Source organism: Trichosurus vulpecula, chromosome 6 (assembly GCF_011100635.1).
Source record: "Trichosurus vulpecula isolate mTriVul1 chromosome 6, mTriVul1.pri, whole genome shotgun sequence".
Taxonomy (NCBI): Eukaryota; Metazoa; Chordata; class Mammalia; order Diprotodontia; family Phalangeridae; genus Trichosurus; species Trichosurus vulpecula.
The window spans coordinates 170,012,364-170,036,153 of NC_050578.1; the positions used below are offsets into that span (position 1 = coordinate 170,012,364).

General features: G+C 37.2%; 1 protein-coding gene across 1 annotated transcript in view; it reads right to left on the bottom strand.

Moving 5' to 3' along the window:
- Nucleotides 1-230: 230 nt before the first annotated feature.
- Nucleotides 231-23,790, bottom strand: part of PGM2 (phosphoglucomutase 2) — a 31,275-nt gene continuing 7,715 nt past the window's right edge. Inside the window, exons 4-14 of the mRNA XM_036764805.1 lie at nucleotides 20,943-21,027; nucleotides 19,242-19,325; nucleotides 18,942-19,135; nucleotides 16,926-17,115; nucleotides 16,008-16,105; nucleotides 14,819-14,999; nucleotides 14,636-14,729; nucleotides 12,961-13,090; nucleotides 7,445-7,634; nucleotides 5,982-6,115; nucleotides 231-1,226 (exon numbers count right to left, since the gene is read on the bottom strand). Coding sequence (XP_036620700.1) covers nucleotides 1,124-1,226; nucleotides 5,982-6,115; nucleotides 7,445-7,634; nucleotides 12,961-13,090; nucleotides 14,636-14,729; nucleotides 14,819-14,999; nucleotides 16,008-16,105; nucleotides 16,926-17,115; nucleotides 18,942-19,135; nucleotides 19,242-19,325; nucleotides 20,943-21,027 — 1,483 coding nt within the window. The 3' untranslated portion in view covers nucleotides 231-1,123. The remainder of the gene's footprint in view (nucleotides 1,227-5,981; nucleotides 6,116-7,444; nucleotides 7,635-12,960; nucleotides 13,091-14,635; nucleotides 14,730-14,818; nucleotides 15,000-16,007; nucleotides 16,106-16,925; nucleotides 17,116-18,941; nucleotides 19,136-19,241; nucleotides 19,326-20,942; nucleotides 21,028-23,790) is intronic.

Genomic DNA, 23,790 nt, shown 5'->3' on the forward strand with positions numbered 1-23,790 from the left:
GCATACTATTTTCACCTTTTTTTCCTTGATTTTTCCCTTTTGCTCTGATTCTTCTTTCACAACATGACTAATGAAGAAATATGTTTAATATGATTGTACATGTATAACCTATATCAGATTGCAAGCCAAGTAGGGAGAAAAAGTCTGGAACTCAAAATATTATAAAAATGTTGAAAACTTTCTTTACAAGTAATTGGAAGAAAATAAAATACATTAAAAAAAGAAAGAAAAAAAGTCTTGAAAATTTTATTAGAAAAAAGAGAAAAAACCCAGTAATATTGCTTCCTATTTAAAAGACAAATATCCCATCAAATTTTGCTGAATTTTCACAAAGACAAAATACATGCCACATTCAAAAACACCTCCAAACCATTCATTAAACTATAAATTTCAAACAAACCTTTTTTGGTGTTCCAGATTAACTACAGAAACAGTAAATACAGTGTATTTTAAAAGAGCATAAAAAAATGAAAAATGTTGATGTTTTTCAAATCTATACAATGGTGTCTTTAAAACAAAGCTAGTTAATCACTACTTTTCAAGCACTTTTCTTTGAAGAAAGCCTTAGCTTTGACCCAAAGGCATGTTTGGCACGGTCTCCTAACTGTGAATAAAACATTTATTTTGTTCTTTACTTTCACATTTTAAGTAGCATTATACTTAATATGTAAGCCTAAATGTACATAGTAACCAAAGTTTGCCATCCTACACAATAGGCAGGAATTGCCCTCTTTCAAAAATGTAAACAACAATGCTTTTGGTTATTTTCTATTAAACTAGGATCGAGGGGTAGAGGGAGAGAAGAGAGAAAGCCAACATTGTGAAGAAAACAAGTAATTTATGCAAATTAAGGCATTTAAACTGCAATATCAGCTGAAGCACAGAGAAAGAACTTTACATTTAGTTCTGGTAATACCATACTTCAAAATTTTGAAAAGACCAATGTTTTACTGTATCTGGTGGTTTATAGGAAGCTGCAAACTGGAGACAATAAGAAATATATCTATCTGCAAAAACGTAAACATCTTAGTCACAATTTACATTATTTGGTCGCGAAAAATAATGCTTTGTAAGTTCAATATAACTACAGGTTAAGTATAATTATGAACAGTGTAGTAATGTTTTAATCTGACTTCGGTTGTAACTTATATTTTTCTGGTTGAAAGAAGTATTCTTCAATGGCACTGACAAGATCATCTAATTCTTTCTTTAGCTGTTCATGGTCACTGAAGGAAGAAAAAAATGATTCCAAATTAACAGGTTACTATGAAACTATTATAGCATACTTCTAAAAATCAAACTATAAAAAGGGCATTTTTTTCAAGTTAAAGGGAAAATTGACAGAGTAGTACCTATTTTGTGCTATTTCTATGGGAAAAAAAACTTATGAACGTGATATAAAATTTAAAGTTTCAATACTTGTTTATTTTCCCCAAAGTTCTCTCTGTAAATCCATACACATAGTAATTCCCTTTTCTTGTTGCATTCTCATTAAAATATTTAAGAAACCCAACGATTTTGGCCTTCTGTTCCTAAATAACCAACAGTGTTGCCTAATGTCACTGGTATATTGGTAACAGAAAGAGTCTATGATTACATTTACAGTCAAATATTTTAAATTTGTGTATTTCCAAAATGGTCAGTCATATTAGGTCCAGAGCATGAAACAATGCTAAGGAACATAATAAAAACATTCATTCTTAGGAGGCTAATGATAAATTATGTTCTTTTAATATTAGGAACATAAAATCTTAATTCAATCCAACAATTATTCAGAGCTTAGTGTATACAAGTATGGAATGCTGCCCTCAGTAAAGACCTGCTTCTTATCCAGTCCAGACTCTTAACACCTAATAGCTGGGACAATGGGCACTTAATTCACAGGAAGTCCCTTCCACCAATGAAATTTTAAGTCCAGACAGACCCAAAAAGCAAAACCTACATATGTGAACAAAGTGTGGTACTAAGCACAATAACAGGGAAATGACAGATCCCTGCGAGGGTTTAAAAGCTAGTGGGGGAAGATGATCTATCCACAAATAGCTATGATACAAGGGAGAGTGTTAGAATTGTTCTGTGAACAATTTGAGTGGGAAGAGAGCATTTCAGCAGAGCGATTCAGGAAAGGCTTGATGGATAGTTATACTGGGCCTCAAAGGAAAGATGGGAGCTGAACAGATGAAGACTGAAGGTAGGGGAAAAACTGATAGGAATCAATTAGGGAGGAAGTATGGTACAGTGGAGAAAACAATGGATTGAAGTCAGAGGATTTGGGTCTGAATTCCAGCTCTGCCATATCCAACCTCTGTGTCCTTGGGCAAGTCACTTAAATTATCTGGGCCTCAATTTCCTCACCTGTAAAATGAGGGGGTTGTCTATGACTTCTAAGGTTCCTTTCAGGTCAAAATCTATTATCTTATGAAAAAGTATAAAGGCAGAAAAAGAAAAGTACAATAAGAGAATGGGTGTGAAGGGAGATGGAGAAGAGAAGAGTTTATTAAGGATATAGAATACATGAAAGTCGGTGGTATAAGAAAAGGTTAGAAATGCATAAAGAGATCAGATGGGGGAGGTGGCGAGGTAGAAATGGCAATATTTGTCAATCGACTGATATCTGAGGTTAGGAAGAACGGCAAGTCAAGGATGACACTGAGATTAAGAATCTGGGAGACTAGGAGAATGTTAGTACCTTAGACAGAAACAGGGAAGTTTAGAAGTAGGATAGGTTTGGGGGTAGAGATGTTTTATGACAGAAAAGGAAAATGACAAATGTTGGAGAGGGTAAGGAAGAATATGTACACTAATACACTGTTGGTGGAATTGTGAACCGGTCCAACCGTACAGGAGAACAATTTGGAACTCTGCCCGAAGGGCTATACAACTATGCTTACCCCTTGACCCAGCAATACCATTACCAGGTCTGTAACCCAAAGAGATCAAAGAAAAAGGAAAAAGACCCTTTTGTACAAAATATTTATAGCAGCTCTTTTTGTGGTGACAAAGAATTGGAAATTGAAGAGATGTCCATCAATTAGGGAATGGCTAAACAAATTGTGGTGTGTGATTATGATGGAATACTATTGTGCTGTAAGAAATGCTGAGCAGGATGGTCTCAAAAAAAACCTGGGAAGACCTATATGAACTGATGCAGAGTAAAGTGAGCAGAACCGGGAGATCACTGTACACAGTAAAAGCAATACTGTAATGATCCACTGTAAAAGACTTGGCTGCTCTGATCAACACAATGCTCTAAGACAATTCCGATAAGACTCATGGTGAAAAATGCTATCCATCTCCAGAGAAAGAACTGATGAACAAACTGAAGTATATTTTTTCACTCTATTTTTCTTGCCTTTTTTAAAAACTGATATTGCTTGCCATCTCACTGGGTGGAGAAGGGACTGGATGGAGGGAGAAAATTTGGAACTCAGAATTTTTAAAAAATGAATGTTAAAAATAAAAAAAGTAATTAGAAGTTTTTAAGGAGGTAAGTTCTGCTTTGGACATACCGAGTCTGAGATGTCTCTTTGCACACTGAGTTTGAAATGTCCGACAGGAAATCAGTGATATGGGATGGAAATTCACTGGAGACACAAGATATATTGGAGTCAAGAGCATTAAGATGATAATCAAACCCATGGAAGCTGATGAGGCCATTGATAGTGTAAAGAGGTAAGAGTAGGGGACTTAGGACAAAGACTTGGGGAACACTCAGTTAGGAGGCATGGTATGATGAACCAGCAAAGGAGTAGTTAAAGGTAGGCAGAAGGAGAACGAGGAGAGAGTGGTGTTGTGGAAATCCAGAGAGAATGGAGTACCTAGGAGGAGGATGTGGTATATGTCAAATGCTCAAATGCAGCAGAGATTAAGAAGGATTAGGAATGAGAAAAAAAAACCCAACAGTTTTGGCAATTAAGTGATCAATGGGAACTCTGGAGAGAGCAGTGTTGGCTGCTAAGTTTGGAAGCCAGATTGCAGACAGCTGAGGAGAGTGGAGGAAGTAGAGCGAGCAAGCATAGTTGACTGAGAAAGGAAGGAGAGCTCCAGGATGACCATTTGAAGGGATGGTAGAGTCTAGTGGACATTTTTTTTTAAATAGAGGATACATGGGCATGTTTGATTGTAAGAAGGAAATGACCAGCAGACTTGCTGCCATGAGGATTCAGTTGAAGGTATAGAAGATGATGTCATGTGTCCAGTCAGCATGGGTTGTGAGACTTCCTCCAGCTCAGTTCAACAGCACTTGAATGGAAACAGGAGTTGGGCAGTGGGAGAGATCCAGGGCTGAGGTTTGGCAAGTGACAGGCAGTGACAGAATAAGGGGACAAGATTTAAAAGACAATGTGAAGTTGAATGAATTAAATATGGATTTAAGACTGAAGAGGGAGGATACTATAGTCAGAGCAAAGATCATGGTCTTAAAAAGTATTGAGGGGTGGAGGGTCTGGAGGGCTCAATGAGGAAGAATGAGTTTACAAAGGGTACAAGTATAGGGAGAGAAGGAATGATAATAGGCTATGGTCATAAAGAGGAATGTCAGTTTTTATTAGGGAAATGGGATATTTCTGGGTGAGATCTAATGCATGACCATTCCTGTGTTTGGCTGAAGTAGGATGAAGGAGTAGGGAACTGTAATTAAATGAGAATAAGGAAGTGGGATGTTTGGGAGTTTGAGGATGCCTTGACATGGATGTTGAAGTTCCCTACTACGAGGTCAGGAGAAGGGGAAGAGAGGAAGATGGTAAACCAGTTGCAAACTTCCTAGAGAAAGGAAAGAAAATTATTTTGGGGTTGAAATACAATGGCCATCATTACCTGGATTGGGTAGAAAATTTCAATATTGTAAAATTCAATAGAGGTGGCTCTGCAAGTGGTGGCAAAGGGAAAGTCTAGAAATGTTGAATAAAATCTATTCCAACTTGCTCTCCAAGACTAGTGTACTGTGGGTGATAGTAAAGCCAGTGATGGAGAGGTGGGCCTGAGGAATGTCAACAGGGAAATACAGTCAGTGAGGGATAATAGATAGAAGGCTTACTAGAGAGAAAGAGATCCATAATGAAGGGAAGTTTGTTCATTATGAAATGTGAATTCCAGAGGGCACAGTGGAAGGAGTGGGCTGTAGGGCTGGAGAAGATAGGGATACTCAGTACAAACTGTAGACCTCAGATATTCCTAAGGCCTCTGGCTCCTATTTGCTACCTGGTACCTGGTACCAGGTACCAAGAAACCCCTCTGTTGGATTTTGGCATGGAGTCATTCTCACTTTTTTTTTTTAGAAGATTCCTGGCCCCAGCCCTGATGTGCTACTCCCCTTGGCCCATTCAAGCTCAGTGAAGCAAACCAATGTAATTCTGAGTTCTTAACAGAATCCTTGAATTTTTTACAAAATAATGAAGAAATAAAACTTGCTAACTACACGGCTAAGAGAGCAATCATAAATTTGGAGCTCACACAAACTTCAGAGGTCATTTAGTCAGACCCCAAATTTTCCAGATTAGGAAATGAGGCCTAGAGAAGTTAAACAGCTTGTTCTAGGTCAGGGCTGTCCAAAGTGATTTATATGGCCCCCCTACAGGCATAGGAATTTACATAAATGTTTTAGTAAACGAAGCAGAGCTCTCACATATTGTCTATTGTTTCAATAAAAACCTAAGGTTGGACAGCCCTGTTCTAGGTCACAAGGCGGGGGCAGGGGTGGGGGGTAGAGAGGGAGGATTGAATTGACTCTGTTGGAATCTGTTGGTTTAATGAACAGAGCCACATTTTAACTCCAATCCTCTGCCTCCAAATCTGGTCCTCTTTTCACTGAACTACATTGTCTTCTTCAACTATCAGAATGATATAGTACAGTCTAAAACAGAAATCCAAATTTATCATCATTAAATTACATGATGATGAACTATGAAACCATTTTTCTTAAGGTTTAGAAGAACCAATCTAGAAGTTCAGTGGATAAAATCATTCTTTCTACCCCATAGTACCTGTTCCCAGGAGGCACACAGAGTTCAGCATAGTATTTGATTTTGGGCTCTGTTCCACTGGTCCTCATAGTTGCCACTCCTCCATTTGCAAAAGTAAAAGTAATCATTTGGCTGCTTTTACTTGTAGGAAGAATCTATGAATGAAGTCAGAGGCACAATTTATTTAATGTTCTTAGCTTTGCATAAGTTATAAATCTTTATAAAGTATTCTGACGTGACTCATCTGTTTCCTTTGAGGGAAAAAAATGAACACAAAAATAATCCTGAGAGGCCAATATTTATAGTCAGAAAAAATACCACATACATGATAGAAATACTTCATAATTCAAAGTTAATTTAAAACACTAAAATGACATTATGAAATGAAAGAGAATAGTGATTGACTCCAAAATTCCCTTGCTTATCGGCTAATTTACCCCTCAGATTTTTTTTCTGAATTATGTTAGAATTTATTGCTAGTAATAACATCTGATGAATAAATCCATATTTCACTGGTACACTATTTCTTCTGTTCATGTGGATATTAAAATGATAAAAAGGTAAAGAAATACCATTACTATTAGATCAAAAAAAATAAACTTTCATATCAATTTATCAATACTCCTGTTCTATTTGTATACCCTACAATATTTTCTGTTCTTTGCACAAGGATTACTTTGGTTTCAAGGGGAAACACACAGCACCACAGAATATCAGGGCTGGGAGGGACCTTAGTCCAACTATCTAATTTTACAGATATGGAAGCTGGCCCAACAGGAACAGAGACTCGTCAGGGGTCACAAGACTAGTTAATTACAGAGTAGGACAAAACTCCAGGTCTCTTGATTTCCAGTCTGGTGCTCTAAGTCAGGGTGTTTTTGTGGTGTGAAAATCAAAAACCTAGTTTGTAGTTAGGATTTCCTATGTTAGTTCAGACACTAAAAAATATTTTAAGATATAAATTTACATTTTTTATATTTATATATTTATATTTATATTTTTATAACAAAGATGCTGACCCCTCAACTCCCAACATCTTTTTTATACTTTGCTTGTAACTATTCTCCATTAAAGTCTTAAAGTCCTCTGCCAAGATCACATTTTGGCATGGAAAATGCCTTGGCTTCTCTCAAGGGCTACGCTAGCAGATGCTAAGGTATAAAAGCCTAGTGACAGACTTTATGGTGTTTGAGAATTCATCTAGTTAGGTTTGAAGAAGCCCATCACAAGAGGATTACACACAAGGAGAATTATTTTTGGCCATAGTAGCTACTAAGGCGTGGAGGATCTTCAGTCTACATCACTGGAGGAACTATCTCAATCCTGATGAAAACATGGATATTGTGAAGCGATGAAGAGAATAACAATATTCATCCCTAGAAATTACTTAGATTATTTCTGTAGTTTCTGGCTTTTTAAAAATCAAACATTCAGTACATACATGGAAATAAAGTTTAATCATATAAATCAACAAAAATACTCACGGCTTTTTTGTCAGGTTGGTTGCTATCATAGCCCGTGGTAAGATCTCTAACTCCAGAAACTTCAAATTTGCCACAAACTTTTGGGTAAGTGCTCTTTCCATCATAATTTCTAAGGTTTTCAAATAGATTTTTGATGGTATTTTGGTCATGGCAAATAAAATACGAAGACTTGGTAATATGATAGCCATACCTATCAAAGAGAAAAACATCTTTGTACATTTAGCATAAAAATTATGAATGATTAATAGGACATGGAATCACAGAACTTTAGGGTTGAATGAAACTACAGAAATTATCTAATCTAAGCCCCTTCATTTGACATAAGGAAATTTTGGCACAGAGCAGGTAAGTGATTTACTGAAGATCATACATAGTGGGAGAACTGGGCCTGGCACACGGGCTCCCTGACCTATTTCCCTTACCACTTCACTCCCAGCTCACTTTCTATTCCGTTCCACCTCCACACCAGTGGCCTTCTACATTCAAGGATAATATCACCCTAAAGCTTATTCAATGACTGGTGAGTCCTTGGCCAAAAAAATCCCATTTTAATGCTTCTTATTTACTTTTAGCTGATTTTCTGGTCTGCTCTACCCACCCACTAGCTGCCTTTCCCCTTTTAGGTCTTGTATTCCATTGCTAGAATGTAAGCTCCTTCCCAGATTGTCTTGTTTTCTTGCTTTTTATTTCTACTATTTAGTCTCGTACCTGGAACATTATAAGAGCTTAATGCTCTTATCTATTTATCAACAACAAAACTTAATTCACCAAACATTTATGAAACATATACTATTACTATGGCACTATGTTAGGTGCTAAGAATACAAAGAGACCAAATTCTTTTACTACAATAATTCATAATTGATTTTGGAAGAGGGTAGGTTCAGGTGAGTACATATACACAGTCATGGTACAGGCAGAACATCAGAAGGGCTAAAGAAAAATCTTCAAAAGGGCTCTTTGAAATTTAGAGCAGATCTCCCCCAGGACCCTCCAAACACCTATAAAAATGGCTCTGAACAAATTCTAGAACTGCAGAACCCACAAGATAGCAGAGGGAAGCAGGGATCCAGCCCAGGATAGCCTGGATGGTTGCTGGGTAACGTCTATCGCACAGAGCTGGGAGCGGAGCAGAGCAGAGCCCAGTGTGAGCCATGCCCAGACCAACCAGACCAGGAGCCGGGCAGAACAGGCCCTAGCACCCTGAATCAGTGAGCTATAGCAGTTACCAGACTTCTCAACCCACAAACACCAAAGACAACAGAGAAGGTTAGTGGGAAAAGCTGCGGGGACAGAGTAAAAGGAGTTTGCGGTTTGGCCACCGCCCCCAGGGGCAGTGGAGGTGGTGCAGCTTTGAGGACAGAACTCCAGCTGCAGTTGCTTCTGGCCCCAGGCCCACCTGGTGGGAGGAATTAAGTGGCAGATCAGAGCGGGAGTGCAGAGCCTGCTTAAGATCTGAGTTGCAGTCCAGGTTGGTGGTTCTTGGGGGAGGAGGAGTGCTGGTGTGGCAGAGCTTGCTGTGTAGAAATACAGGTGAAAACAACAGTGCAGCCCCTCAAGCTTGGGACAAAGTACTCTATACTCAGGCATATATGTCATATATATGTCAGGCATACCCTGACGAAAAACTCAAGAGTCAAGTAAGTTGGCTGGGAACATGGCCAGGCGGCAAAAATGCTGTGAGTTTGAGTTTGAATCTGAGTCTGAGTCTGAGTTCATTTTCACTGCCTCTTCATGTTCCCAGCCAACTACTTGGCCCTTGAGCCTTTTATCAGGATATGATTGCATGTAGAGTAGAGAGTACTTTGTCCCAAGCTTTAGGGTCCACGCACTGCTGTTTTCAAAGCTACTTCTACTCCACCGTCACCCCAGGCTCTGTCCCAGCAGCGCTCCTCCTCCCCCAAGAACTGCCAACCAGGACCGCAATACAGATCCAAGCCGGGCACAGCAAGAGAATCTGCCTTTGTGCCCACAAAGCGCTCCTTGCACTCCCGCTCTGATCTGCTGCTGCTGCTAGATTCCTCCCACGGTGTGAGCCAGAGATTCGGGAAGCGGCTGACGCTGCACCTCCTCCTCCACCCCCAGAACTGGCTGCTGGACTGCTCTGAATTCGATCCCGCAGTTTCCCCCTAACCTGCTCTTTGGTCCTTGTGGGCTGAGAAGTCTGGTAACTGCCACAGCTCACTGTTTCATGGCCCCAAGGCCTGTTCCAGCTGGCTGATTCTGGGTCTGGTCTGTCCTGGCAGGGTCCACGCTGGGCTGCCCTTCGCTCTCAGCACCATGCAATAGACCCCTTCCGGACAACCATCCAGCTCTCCTGGGCTGGAGACCTGTTTCCCTCTGCTATTTCTTGGGCTCTGCAGCTCTAGAATTTGTCCAGGGCCATTTTTTATAGGTGTTTGGAGGGATTTGGGGGAGAGCTTACGCAGGTCCCTGCTTTCCAGCCTCCATCTTGGCTCTGCCCGCAGAACTCAAAATTTTTAAAAATTAATGTTAAAATAAAGTAAAATTATTTTCAAAAAGGTCACAACCCTTGCCCTAATTGGTAAATCCGATGATCTTTTCTTAGAGCTTATTGATCTTCACATTTCTCCAAAATCTGTTTCCTTTAATACTCCAACCATGAAACTCTCCAATTGACTTCTGGGACATGGAAGTATGCTAGCTGCTTCTACTTCATCTTCCCTCTCCTAAATGTAGTTAACCCTAGAAGATTAGCCCTAGGTCCTTTGCACTTCCCTCTATGCTCCTCCAAGGCTTCCAACTATTACTTTTATTTGGACAGCTCCCAAATGTATACCCCACCCAGTTCTGACCTCTCTCCTGAATTCCAAGACTCCATCTCTAATGACTTTCTGCACTGCTTTACTTGCGTAGTCTAAGGCCAACTTAAATTTAACACATCAAAAATTTGACACTCCTACCTGCCACCTCCCCCCTCAACTTGTCCTGTCTCTAGATTTCCTCGTTTCTTAATAATGCCAGCATAATTTTAAGGTTTCCACTAAGATGCAAGAAAAATTTTCCTCATGCTTTCTGTCTGCCTGATTGTGGAAGTCTAGATTGAATAGGGGAATACAAGAGGCAACTGAACAAGCCATTGGCTCATCTTTACATGAATATTTTAGAGTCCTTTTATAATTTTTATTTTTGGTAGGCATTTTGGAATGGAAGTATGACAAGAAAAGTATATCCCAGCCCTGCCAATTTGCTAGACCTTTTGACTTGGGCAAGTTCTACAAATTTAGTTTGGGATAGATGATTTAGAACTTTGAATATGTAGGTCAGATTCTGAAATAGGAATTGTTGCACAATGTGACCATTTTGATGAAGGTTAGGGGATGAAGTATGACTGAGGTCTAAACTGATTTCAAAGTCTAGCACTGTTAGCTTGCAGTTACAAGTCTCCCACCTAATGTCAGAGAGCAGTGGTACCTGGAAGTCCCAGACTTTTTGAAAAAGAAGCTCAAGTGTTGAATCCTAGAAATAAAACTAAGTTTTATGTCTGAAAAAAAATAATGCCAACATAATGCTATGATTTTCCTAGTCATTCAGGCTTCAAACTATACATTATTTTGTTCCCCACATCCAATCAGTCATGTGGTCTCCTAAATTCTTCCTTCAAATTGCCTTTCACCACAGCATCATTTCCAAGCTGAAATAATCATTTCCCACTACCTGCCATAACCCTTATAATCTTATCAATCTCATACTAATCTATTATAATAATCGACAACTATTTATTAAGCACAAAATGCATGCCAAGCACTGTGTAAGTGCTGGCCATACAAAGATAAAGTCAAACAGTTCCTGCCCTAGCAGTTTACATTCTGATGGAAGTAAATATATATAAGAAGCAGCTATAAAGTAACCCTCAAGGAGAAAGGACTAGCAGCTGGAAGAATTCAGAAATACCATATGCCAAAGGCATTACTTGAACTGAGTTTTCAAGAAGACGCAGGATTTGCATGTAATGCTGTGATGGCAATGCATTCAAAGGATGGAGAATGTACTGTGCAAAGGCATGTAGACAAAAGATGGAATGTCTTTTATGTGTAATGGCAAAAAGTCCAGTTTGGCCAAGCCATCCAACACATGGAGGGGAGTACTATCAAGTCAGGTAGCAAAAATTAAATCCCTTATATGTGCCAGGCACTGTACTAAGTGCTAGGCATAAAAAGAAAAGCAAGAAACCAGTCCCTGTTCTAGCCCACTAGATAGAGCCCTGGATCTATGGTGGGGATCACAGAGAACATGGAGGGGAATAAGGGGGAAGGCTGGAAAGGTAGGAAGCGGCCAGGTTATCAAGGGTTGGAGGTTCCGAGGAAGCCAGTAGAATTTATTGAATTGGGAGTGTGCATATAAAAGTGGGAGTGTTCGTTAGGAAGATCAATTTGTAGTGTAATAGATGTAATGGAGGATAGGTCAGACTGTGAAAAGGTTTAAATGCCACATCAAGGAGATTACATTTTTTGCTAGAGGAAACAGGGAGCCCAAATAGGGGTGACATGGTCAGATCTGCAATTGAGGAAAATCACTTTGGTGGCTGTGTGGAGGGTAAAGCAGGCAGGTCAATCAGGAAGTTACTGTAATAGTCTGGATAAGAGAAGATGCATGTAAATAGAGAGAAGATAAGATCTGGCAACTCTGAAAGGTATATGTCAGGGTGGACCTTAGAAAGCTGAGGATGAGCACAAAGTTTTGAACCTGGCTGGCTGGTGATGGTGCCCACAACTGGTGATGGTGATGGTGTATGAAGGGGGTGGTTTTGGGGGAAAGAGAATCGGTTTTGTTTTGTGTGTGCCGAGTTTGAGATGCCTACAGGAATTCCAGTGTGAAATGTCCAATAGAAGCTGGTGATGTAGGCTTGGAACTTGGGAGAGATTGGGACTGAATCCAAGTCTGGGAAGTCCTATGTACAGGGATGGTAACTAAACCCAAGGGAATTAATAAAGCTACCAAGTGAGTGAGTATAGAGCAAAAGAAATCAAGAAGGGTCAGAACTGGCCTTCTTCTAGTCCATCCTCTGTACTGTTTACCACATAATCCTAAGAGTGCTTTTGCTCAAGTTAACCCCTCCCAACTCAAAAATCCTTCCCAGTTCCCTAATAGCTCTGCCTACAAAACAGTGTCCAAACTCTTTGGCTCCCCTACTCCTAACGCCTAGAACGCCCTTAATAAGTACCACTTTTTCATTAAGCCTTCTGTTATTCTAATTGATGAATACTAGCTTTTTCCAGGCCCCCAGCATTCTATCTCCAGTGAATTCCCATTGTACTTTATGCTGCCTGCTCACATTTGACCTCTAATATAATTAATTTTGTACCTCTTACTTCCCCTACTGGGCTATAAGCTTTACAAAGGCAGAGTCTGTCTTATACTTTATTGTATGCCCTGTAGCACCTAGTACACCATGACTTGCATACATGCATTCAAGAAATATTTATTTGCTACATGGGCACTATAATTCCCTATTATGTTGTCATAATTACAAAAAAGAGTCAGCAGGAACTTACTCAACATAGATGGCTTTTAGTTGCTGCGCCAAAGACAAATTCTTAGTTGCTAGAAAACTAGCCAATTCTGCACTTATAACAGCAGCGCTGACACCGTCTTTGTCCAAAACAAAAGGACAGCACATATATCCTATGGAAAACATACATTTCAACATATCAGAATGGATTCCCTTTACACAATTGTGTATTGTATGCATAAAAGTAGTAGAAACTGCATTATTTTTGTAACTATCATTTTTATTCCCCATCTCTAATAATTTCTTTCTTACTCAACCCAAAAAATCTTGATCCACTTTTGCAAAATCTTATCCATACTTTAATATTCATCTCAAGTGTGGGTTCCCCTCCAGGAGGATGTTCCCTCTCACTCCAGTATACTATGATGTGATCTCTTTGCTATAGCACCTACTATCATTTTTATTTGCTTGGACTTTAATAATATAATGATGTGTACTATTACTTAGTTATTGTTGGCGTGTGTGTGTGTGTGCCTTGGCACCGCCCCCCCCAACAAAATTATAAGCTCCTAGGGAGAGGGAAATGTGTCTTTTATTTCTTTTGTGGGTTTTTTTTTGTTGTTATTGTTCATCATTTCAGTCCTATCTAACTCTTTGTGACCCCATTGGGGGTTTTCTTGGCAAAGATACTAGAATGGTATGCCATTTCCTCCTCCAGCTCATTTTACAGACAAGAAAGCTGAGAGAAACACGGTTAAGTGACATGCCCAGGGTTACACAGCTAATAAGTGTCTGAAGACAGATTTGAACTCAGATTTTCCTGACTCCAGGCTGGGCACTCTAACCACTGTGCCACTTAACTAGAGTAATGCCTTTCATTTTATTTGTAGTTACTGAATATCTAACAGCTTAGTATAAAGGGTGTTTAATAAAATACTTGTGGGATTAAAGTTTCTGAAGATAAAATCTAAGCTTTAAAATCTTGTAGGAAAGTTCCTCGAATTTGTTAATGAAATATTAGAACTTCAGGTATCCTATGCTGATAGCTTATAATGACTACCAAAAGGCTGAAATTGAAATGTTCCTAGAACAAGAATACAAAATATAATCTTTGGTAGTTATTCCTTCACTGTATTAATTTATATCGCTATGACAGTCTTAATGAAATTTTTATCTGGTAAGCTCATGAGGCCTTCCCTGATGTGCCACAATATACTGAGAGCACTAATTAATTCCTTGTCATTGCCTATATTGTTAAAGTTGGAGCACCTAATGCAGTATCTGGGGAAAGAAGGGGTCAAATTTAGGTATGAATCAGCAGGTATTGAACAGAGAGAGCATTACTCTCCCAGAAGTATGTGGATGAGTTTCTACAAATTTGCCTTTCTTACGAACTACCTGAGAGCCTTTTGGCATCATACATATAGAACCTGTTAGATGTTTTTAGTCATTTGAAAAAAGGGGCAAGAAATTTAACGGTGATCCCCAATTTAGCCAATTTCATTTCTCACATTACAGTTCAGGGCTTTTAGCTGGGAAAAAAAATTCTAGATACCATTTTTGTCCACTATAAAACCACTTCCAAAGAAAGTATATTGACTGCTCCCATTACATCTTATACGAATAAGGAATTTATTTTTTCAAAGATTCAGAATATCTTATTTTTAATCGATTGAAGTTTTATGATAAATTAGATCATGCTTATTGTTACTTCTTACCTATAGCTTCTTCAAATGCAAATAGAACATTTTTTCCCTGGTCTATTAGTTGTTTGGCTCGATTTCCCATCCACTTAAAGCCAGTTAATGTTTCCTAATGAGGCAATAAATAAAAGAAAAATATCTTAATACCATCTAAAGAGCAATGAAAATAAAGAGCACAGACCTGTATAAACATATTACCTCAAAATGAAAACCTTCCTTTAAGGCAATGGCTCTCAGGATCTTTGAAGAAACTGTGCTGGATAACATGTACAGGTCTTTAAGAGCATTTTGATCTTGATTCTTTTCCTTCCAACTAGTAAAGAGCCACCAACCTAAAAGAGCTCCCGTCTCATTTCCAGAAAACACTTTCCATTCACCACTGGGGGGGAAAAATGACACAGCCATCAACAGAGCAATTTTGAAAAAGGATAGTGGAAATAATGAGGGAAAAACCTCTAAGAGGCATTGTGGCACAGGGAACAGAAAGCTGGCTTACAACTCAGTAAAAAACAAAATTAACACACATAGGACTAATAAGGTGGAAAAACAGATTCCTATCTATTATTCTTTTTAAAATAAATGATATCAACTTGTCAAAAATCTGGCTGTCTTAAAGAACCTTATAAATATTTCTTTATCAAAGAGCAAACAAATGAGACTAATTTAACTTTTTTGCACATGCTCTGCTGTTAAAGCAGACTACTTCATGAAAATATTAATATTCTCCAAGCATAAACTTGATCTAATTTTAGGTCTTGCTCCATATTACTGATTGTGAATAAGTGATCAGTTGAAATTTCTCTAAGACCTAAGACTAAAACCAAATTGATCATCAAAGGGCAGACAAAGAATTCTATATTCTGTTTGTAATCAATATTAGAACAAATCCTTAACCTCAAAGTCGGGACTGCTAAATTAATTTCATTTTCTGATTGATGTTACTTTTTCTATCAGCACAAAATATCCACATGGGATGATTTTACATCATACCTGTACTGGTAGCCTATGGATATACCATAAATTATGTACTTGGAAGGATTATCAGTGTACTCTCCTCAGAATCAAAGGACATAAAGGTGGCTATGTAAGCGAAAATGCGTATAAAGTGTCAAACAAAAGTACATGATAATGAATATTAAATTTGTAAAGTTCAACTTAAAATCCTCATAGTTCAGTATTTTGCTATATGCTAGATAAATAGAAGTACTTTAAAATTATACCTATCCCATTTGTAAGTAAATAGAAAATTTATTAAAATAATAATCACCCAAATACATGGGATGAATCCCATGTTCATTTTGTCATTTCACCAGTAATAGTTCCCAAAAGACAATGTCATAAAATTTATATTTAAAAAATATATATTTTTAAAAGCTGTTAAACATACTTTTCTTGCTTTTCTGCTACTGCAAGTCGATCAGCATCTGGATCATTTGCTAAAATAATTTTAGCATGTGTTTTTTCAGCCAAAGCAAATGATAATGTCTACAAAAGAGAAGAAAACAATTATTTTAATCAAGAAAAAAATTAATAGTCTTCAAAAAAATTCAATCCTCTTCTAAAATGAAAAAAATTCCAAATCTAATGAGATTTCTAGGTTCCTTCAGGTAAGTACTGTACATGATGTTCTGTAATGAACAGAGGTCACGAACCATAGCAGAATTACTCATAACTAAAGACAGCCTGTATAATTCACCAGAGCCATCTTAGCAACCAATGTATAGCAGGACTAGTACTTCTACACTATCAAGATAAGGTAGATAGCAAACAGTTTATACGAATATTCTACTTAGTCTAATTTTGAAAAAGGTTTCAAGTACCAGCCACAACATAAAGACATACTTTAAGAATCCCATAATGATGCAAACTACAAAATACACCTCATTTTTGCTCCTAGTTCTTTCTGACATAAAGGCAACATGGACTGTGATATTAAAACAGCAAAGCATTCTAAGTCAAAACTAAATAATGTACCCAATTTGGAGGAACCTTTGGGAAATCAGTAACTAGCATATGTTAAAACAAAAAGCCCTTGGTGATGAAAGGAAATTTCTATTTTATTTAAAGAACAGTATACTGACTGCTAGGGTATCTTTATTTGTTTACTGTTTTGAACACACTAAATAGTTTTTTATTTTAAAAAAAATTTTTTGTGGGGAGGCAATCGGGGTTTCCCAGGGTCACACAGCTAAGTATCTGAGGTCAAATTCGAACCCAGGTCCTTCTGGCTAGGGCTCTATCCTCTGTGTCACCTAACTATCCCCTAAATAGAGGTTTTTTTTTTTTTTAAATCAGAAAAAGTTACCAAGACACCTTTACCCTCTTCAGGATTTGGGTATTTCACTGTTGGAAACTCTGGGTCAGGAGCTTTTTGTTCAGGAACAGCATCAGGAGGAACAAAGTCAAATGCCTTGAAAGCAGACTGTACAAAATCATGGCCTACTCCATGAACAGAAGTATGGACAAATTTCAGTGCTGATGATTTGTTGACATTGCTGAAATCAGATAAATCAAGGAAGATATTTTAACTCAAGTATCAATGTCATTAAAAATGGGAATGTTTAGACACTGATGAGGTATCTAAAAAAGCTAATAACTACAAGGCATATAATATACAATAATTATAAAGATGTCACTAGGATAAATAAATTGTATATATTTCACTTTTCCATAACAATGCAGAAAACTTCACTTTTTAAAAACTAAAACTACATATCAAAGAAAAATGCTTTTTAAAAAAATAAAGCATTTAATTCAGTTAACATCTACAAAAGCCAGACTTTATAGTAAAGCTTTTAAAGATTGCAATCAATTTACTCTATTTCAAAAACATTATGAAACTGACATTTTGAAACTTAGCAAAAATGGAATACAGAGAGCTATTAAACCAATACAACCAATCATAGTGAGTATTTTCTGAAAACCAGTGGATTTTTACATAGGCAGGGGGGTAGGGCAGGCAGGAATCCAGAGAAGCCAAGTGACTCAGCTAGGTCATCTGGCTCCAAAGCCAGCATATTTCCACTATCCTATATTAGGCTTAGTATCAATTTAGTGTATGAAATACTGACAGTCAAGATACTTTTTAATCACAGAATTCTAGAGCTGACCAGTAACTTTATATTGTCTGAGGGCTCCCAATGTGTCGAATGTGATTAAGCAGTAGAAACGAAACCAAGACCAGTCAAATGTACTATCAGTGACTAATAGATCCCCTTTTCTATGGCTCTCCAACATTCTCCAATACAGGGATTTCAACATCAGAACTCTAATCCTTCATACCTCAATCTTATCCTTTCAGAAAGGTGAAAAGCATTGGAAAACAGTAAGAGTTTAAACTTCATAGATTAGGGAATGGAGGCTCAGAAAGATTAAGTAACTAGCCTAAGAACATAAACTAATTAATGGCCTGTTTGGGAATAGAATCCAGGTCTCCAGAGTTCTTTTCACTACATGTGGTTTCATGTTTAGGGAATAACCTTAGGGAGTAAACCTCACAATTTAGGGAGTAACCCATATAATCTCATTCAATATAAGGAATAACATGCATAACTTACAAAAAGATGTAAAAGTCAAAATTATCCACCTTTTTATATCAAAAATGTATAGGAGGCATAACTAGCAAAATGATAAGATGTTCCTTAATATTATAGGATAATGAAAGAAATCTAAATTAGATTGAATCAGGCAAATATTTAGCAAGTATCTACGACATGCAAAGTTCCAGGTGCTAGATATTCAAAGGTGAAACAAGACAAAGTCTAAGCCTTCAAGTCTGTAATTTAGCAGAGGATATAGGACAAGGACACAGATTACTAGAAATCAAGAATTCAACCAGGACAGAACACAAAGACATAGAACAACCAGACTCCTAAGAGCTGCAATACTGTGCCAGTTTATAACCACTAACCCAAAAGTCTATCTGGCTACAGACATGTTCAAAGGGTAACAGAAGCTGAGCTGGTGCCTTCATCCAGTTTACTGCCAATAGCTGCTTCCTTCTTGCTCTATAGATTAATGCTTTGCTTTCTAACTGTGAGCTGCTGACCACTAGTTAGCTTCTTATTTAAAGTCTTTTTGCTTTTACATGTAAACAAGTAACTAAGAACCCCTCCAGGACAATTTCAGGAGTTTGATGTCAATCAAATATGTTGCTATAACCAAAATGTCAACATAAAAAAATTAGTTTTTATGTATTATCTCTGTGCCTAGCACAGTGCATTTCAAATAGTCACTTTATGTTTGTTGAATGGATAGCTGAATATATTAAACTACATTTAGGTCTGGTTTTATTTGGCCAATACAGATAGGACTTATTTACCTATGAAAGCAGTATTTCTTTAAGTCTTCAAAGTAATCCTTATTGATTGTAGAGTATGGATCATGAAGAAGTGGGTTGTTATTAATTATACTGTCATCCCACGCTTCAGTCCATGGTTCCTGATTTTCTTCAATAGCCTGAGAAATTCCTTTGTCATGAGGAGAAATGATCTGAGCTCCATTATCCCAATAGACCTAAAGAATTCAATAAACACAAGAATTGGCAAAAGATTTTCACTGATGAATACAAACCTAATGCTTAAGTTCTAGTTGAAATATAAGGGAAAAACCACAAATATACCTTGTAGCCATTATCCTGCTTTGGATTATGGGAAGCTGTGATCATGATTCCTGCACAAAGATTCAGATGTGAGACGGTATAGGGCTGTAAGAATATTACAAGATAATGAATAAACATTTTTGTGCATATATATTTTTATAGGTTATTTTACTCAGTAATCTTTTAAAATAATTACAACAGTTAAATATGACAACATGCCATTTAACTTCTAGGTGCCAAAAACAAGCAGTTATAAACCTTTAATTAGTCTTGGAAATTACTAGATAGCACTAGAATGCCTAAGTTAAAATACGACCAAGGAATTCTTTTCCAGGTGTTTTCTTCTTGATGAAGAGTCACTCCAAATTTAGGTAGGCCATTTCTTAGACAACAGAGATAGTTTGTTATCTGTTACCTGGTCAATTCCTGAAACCTCTTTAGTTCAGCAAAACCTACAAGAGCTTGATCAACACTGACATAGTCTTTAAAAATCCAGGTTCACCTCCATTTCACAATAAGGCAATAGATATAAGACTTAGAAGCTAGTTGTCCCAATTCTATGAAACCTTCCATCTCTCTCTACTTGCTGTGAACTCAAAAGTGGTATATATAGACATGGGTCATTATTTAATCATAATAGTTTCCCCAAAATTAAGCACAGTCCTATTAATAAAGTATGTGCTTACTAAATGTTTTGTTATTCACCTGACTTTCTACAGAATAGATAAATGAATGAATAACATTTTATTTTTATTCTACTACAATGCAAAATATCCAATGGCATCCAGATATTATCAACTGAAAGTAAAAAATATTTTTCCATCAGATAACATCCAGATCTCCTTAATCAAATAAAAAATTTCAAGCTAAATGATCTGCCATCTAGTGGCTTACATTAGTTCCACAGTTTCCTGTCAATATAATGAGAAAATATATAAAAACAAATCAGTTGAACTTTTTTGTCTTTATGACATAGTTCACATACCTATTTAAATGCAAGTAACGGTATGTAAATCATACCATTGCTATAAGTCTTAAAAATGTATTAACATAAAAGACTACACTCTCAAAGTTCTTCAATGAGTGAGCAATAACAAGTCTCCACCGTAGCTTTTCTTAATAGATATTCATTTGAAGGATTTAATGAATGTGCTACTAAATCATATGAAATGTATTTTTATTGGTCTCTTAAAAATGAGACATCTCCCTCATTATCAAAAAAGAAATAATAACTAGGTTAAGTAATAAGATAGTTTGAATACATTTCAATCATAAATAATAGGTCACCAAATTGGTAATTGAATAGTGAATCATTGATCATTACATAGTTGGAAAATTTCCAGAGAGGAAAATGTGCTTATTAGATGAAAATACTTTTCAATGTAGAATTCTCTAAGCGTGTGTAGAATAATACCCAAAACAATAAAAAATAAATTTAATTATTCAAGAAGAATGCAAGTAAAAAGAACATGACACCATTCCCTTTAATTGCCATATATAACACTAAAAACTGTATACACCGGGCAAATTACTTATAATGGTTCAAGAGTATGTGGGTCACATTGGAGAGGGGAAAGGATAATGAATACATAGCTGCTAAGTTCCTATAACCTATCATCCAATAAAATGCAAGAAATCCTTTCTTGTTTTTCCTATAAATTCAATCTAATCCTTGCTCCTATTTTGTGACAGGAATAAAAAAAAAGGGAGATGGTTACTTACCACAAAGGGAGTTGGTGTTATATTAGAAAAGAGATACACAGGAATTCCCTGACTGATAAAAGCTGTTGCAGCTAGCTGTGCAAACCTGGAAATGCAGAATTATATAGGAAAATGAGGATTTTCTTGTTTATGAAGAAGTTATCAGAATCCTTGGAGACAGACATATAACATACACACACGTGTGTGTGTATATACATGCATACATGTATGTATATACATACACATAGATACACACACTATTATCATGTACTATCACCAACACCACGCAAATTCTTTCTTTCATTGAAAAGGCAAGAAAACACACGTGAATCCTTTTTATACACAATAGTGAGAGCAATACAGAGCTGAAAGGGACCTTACAGATCATTTAGGCAACTCTCTTGTTTTACAGGTAACAAAACTAAGCCCCAGAGATGTAGTGACTCAGCCAAGGTCACAGAGCTGATGGGTGGTGAACCTGAGACTAAAATCCAGGCCTAATAAACAAATCAGTGAACTTTATGCTATAGTGCTTCTGGAGGCACAGTGGATAAAAGCTCCACCGTCTAACATATTTGGGACTGGATCCTAAGGGTGAATACTACTTCTGATACATAAGTCAAGTACCTCACGAAGTCCTAACTCCTTATGGTTACTGAATTTTCCTGAGATCATAGATTTCGAGCTAGAAGGAACCGTATTATTTGGAACAGTTAAACTGTTTTAAAATTCTCTATAATATAATGGCACGGAATCAATCAGTCAACAACTATTTATTAAACGTCTATTATGTGTCAGGCACTGAATTAAGTGTTGGGGATACAAGTGCAAAGAATGAAACAATGGTGCCTGAGCTGCATCTTAAAGGTACAGAAGCTATCTATGAAGTGGAGGTGAAGGGAAAAGTGTTTCCAGACATGAGGGACAACCAGTGCAAAGGCACAGAAGTGAGAGTTTTAGTGCCATGTGTGAGGATCTGTATCCCAAAGTGCAAGAATGGAAGTAATATTTAATATAGCTAGAAAGATAAGACTGGGTAGGACTTTAAAAGCAAAACAGAGGAGTTTATAAGAGTAAATGAGAGAAGGCAGAGAAGACACTTACGGACAAACGAAAACACTCACCTTAGGGGATATAAGAAGAGGATAAATAGCCAGCAAAGCAGACAGAAAAAAAGCAGTTAGAGCAGGAGTGGCACCTCTGAAGCCACAGGAGAAGAAAATATCTAGTAGCAACAGAGTGGACAAAAGAGTCAAATACTGTAGAGGTCAAGAAAGATCAGGAATAAAAAAAGACTAAAGAACTGTCATTTGACGTGGCACTTATATGGTTATGGTGACATATGAAGGAGCAGCATCAAAAGTGATGAGAGTGGAACACAAATTATAAAGAGGTAGAGCAGTATAAGTAGTAAGAAAGTAGAAGGTCTGGGTGTATACATTTAAAAAAAGTTTAACAGCCCAGGGAAGGAAAGTGATTGTGTGTGAGGGGATGGGGTAAAATGGGGGTGTGGGTCGTCTTCAATTATAATGGCAAACTCCTTGAGAATAAGGATCTAGTCTTGAATATTTCTGTTATTCCCAACAAATATTGACGCAGTGCTGGGCACACTGCCAATTTCTAATAAATTCTTTAAGACTTACAGGATCAGTTTGACTTCAAGTGAGTAAATAATCTACCTCAAAAGAATTAAGATTATGACCCACAATTCACATTATATTAATAGAGTTAAAATGATGCATTAAAAGAGCCCTTAGTGTTAAAACAGGAAGATGTCTGGAGTTTGGAGGTATAGGAGAAACAAAATGAAGAATGAATGTAAACCAGATCTAATTTAAAACCATATTTTAATAACTAACATTCATGTCTTTATCTTCAGGATATATTGCATCCAAAACCATCTTTGAACTACTATAGCGCTTCTTTGCAAAGGAAATCACTAAACTCATATATAACCACACAAAAATGTGATTCAACATATTCTTTACAAATGCAGAATAGTATTCTCTGGCCATTTGAAAATGTATGCATTAAAGAAATAATACAAGGGCAGTTTTTAGATGTATGCATTAAGCAAATAACATGCTTTCATTAAGGAGAACTTTTTGCATTAGAGGGGGAGACTATTCAGAACCACCTGGGTAGATCCTATTCCCTTTGATTTAAATATGCAATTCAGCAAAACTTTATTAGGTGCCTACTGTGTGCAAGGCATAAGCTAGGCCCTTGAAATACAAAGTCAAAAATGAAAGATCGGCTCCACTCCCAGAGAATTTTCATTCTGCTGGAGAATGCATGTAACTAGGAAAATAAATAGAAAATAATTTGAAGAGAGCATTAACTAGGGAAACAAAGAAAGACTTCCCAGAGGAACTGGTGCCTAAGTTAAACCTTGAAGGAAGCTACGGGTTCCAAGAGTTAAAAGGAAGGGAATGCACTTTAGATATGGGAGACAGTCTGCACAGAGGAGGTTCAGATGGTTTCCCATATTAAAAAATATGGGACAGAGGTTTAGCACACATGCCAGTTTTAGTGTTTTTATTCTCTCTAAATGCTATACACACAAGTCCACATCACCGTTTTTCAATTTTTTTTTTTTTTGGTCCAGATGAATGATTTCATTGGGATCAGCTTCCTGGTGAGGAAGCTCCCTCCATCAATGCAGTGGTCTGAAAAGAGCTGCCTGGGATAATAAAGAGTTAAGCCACAAAGTCAGTATATGGCAGAAAGGGGATTACAAACCCAAATGATCCTAATTCTGAGGCCAGAGTTTCAGCCACTGCCTCTCACACTGTCCTTAAATTAGAAGTTACTAATAGAAAACTAGATCTATGCAATTCTCTTTTCACAATGCCTTTCATGGTACCAC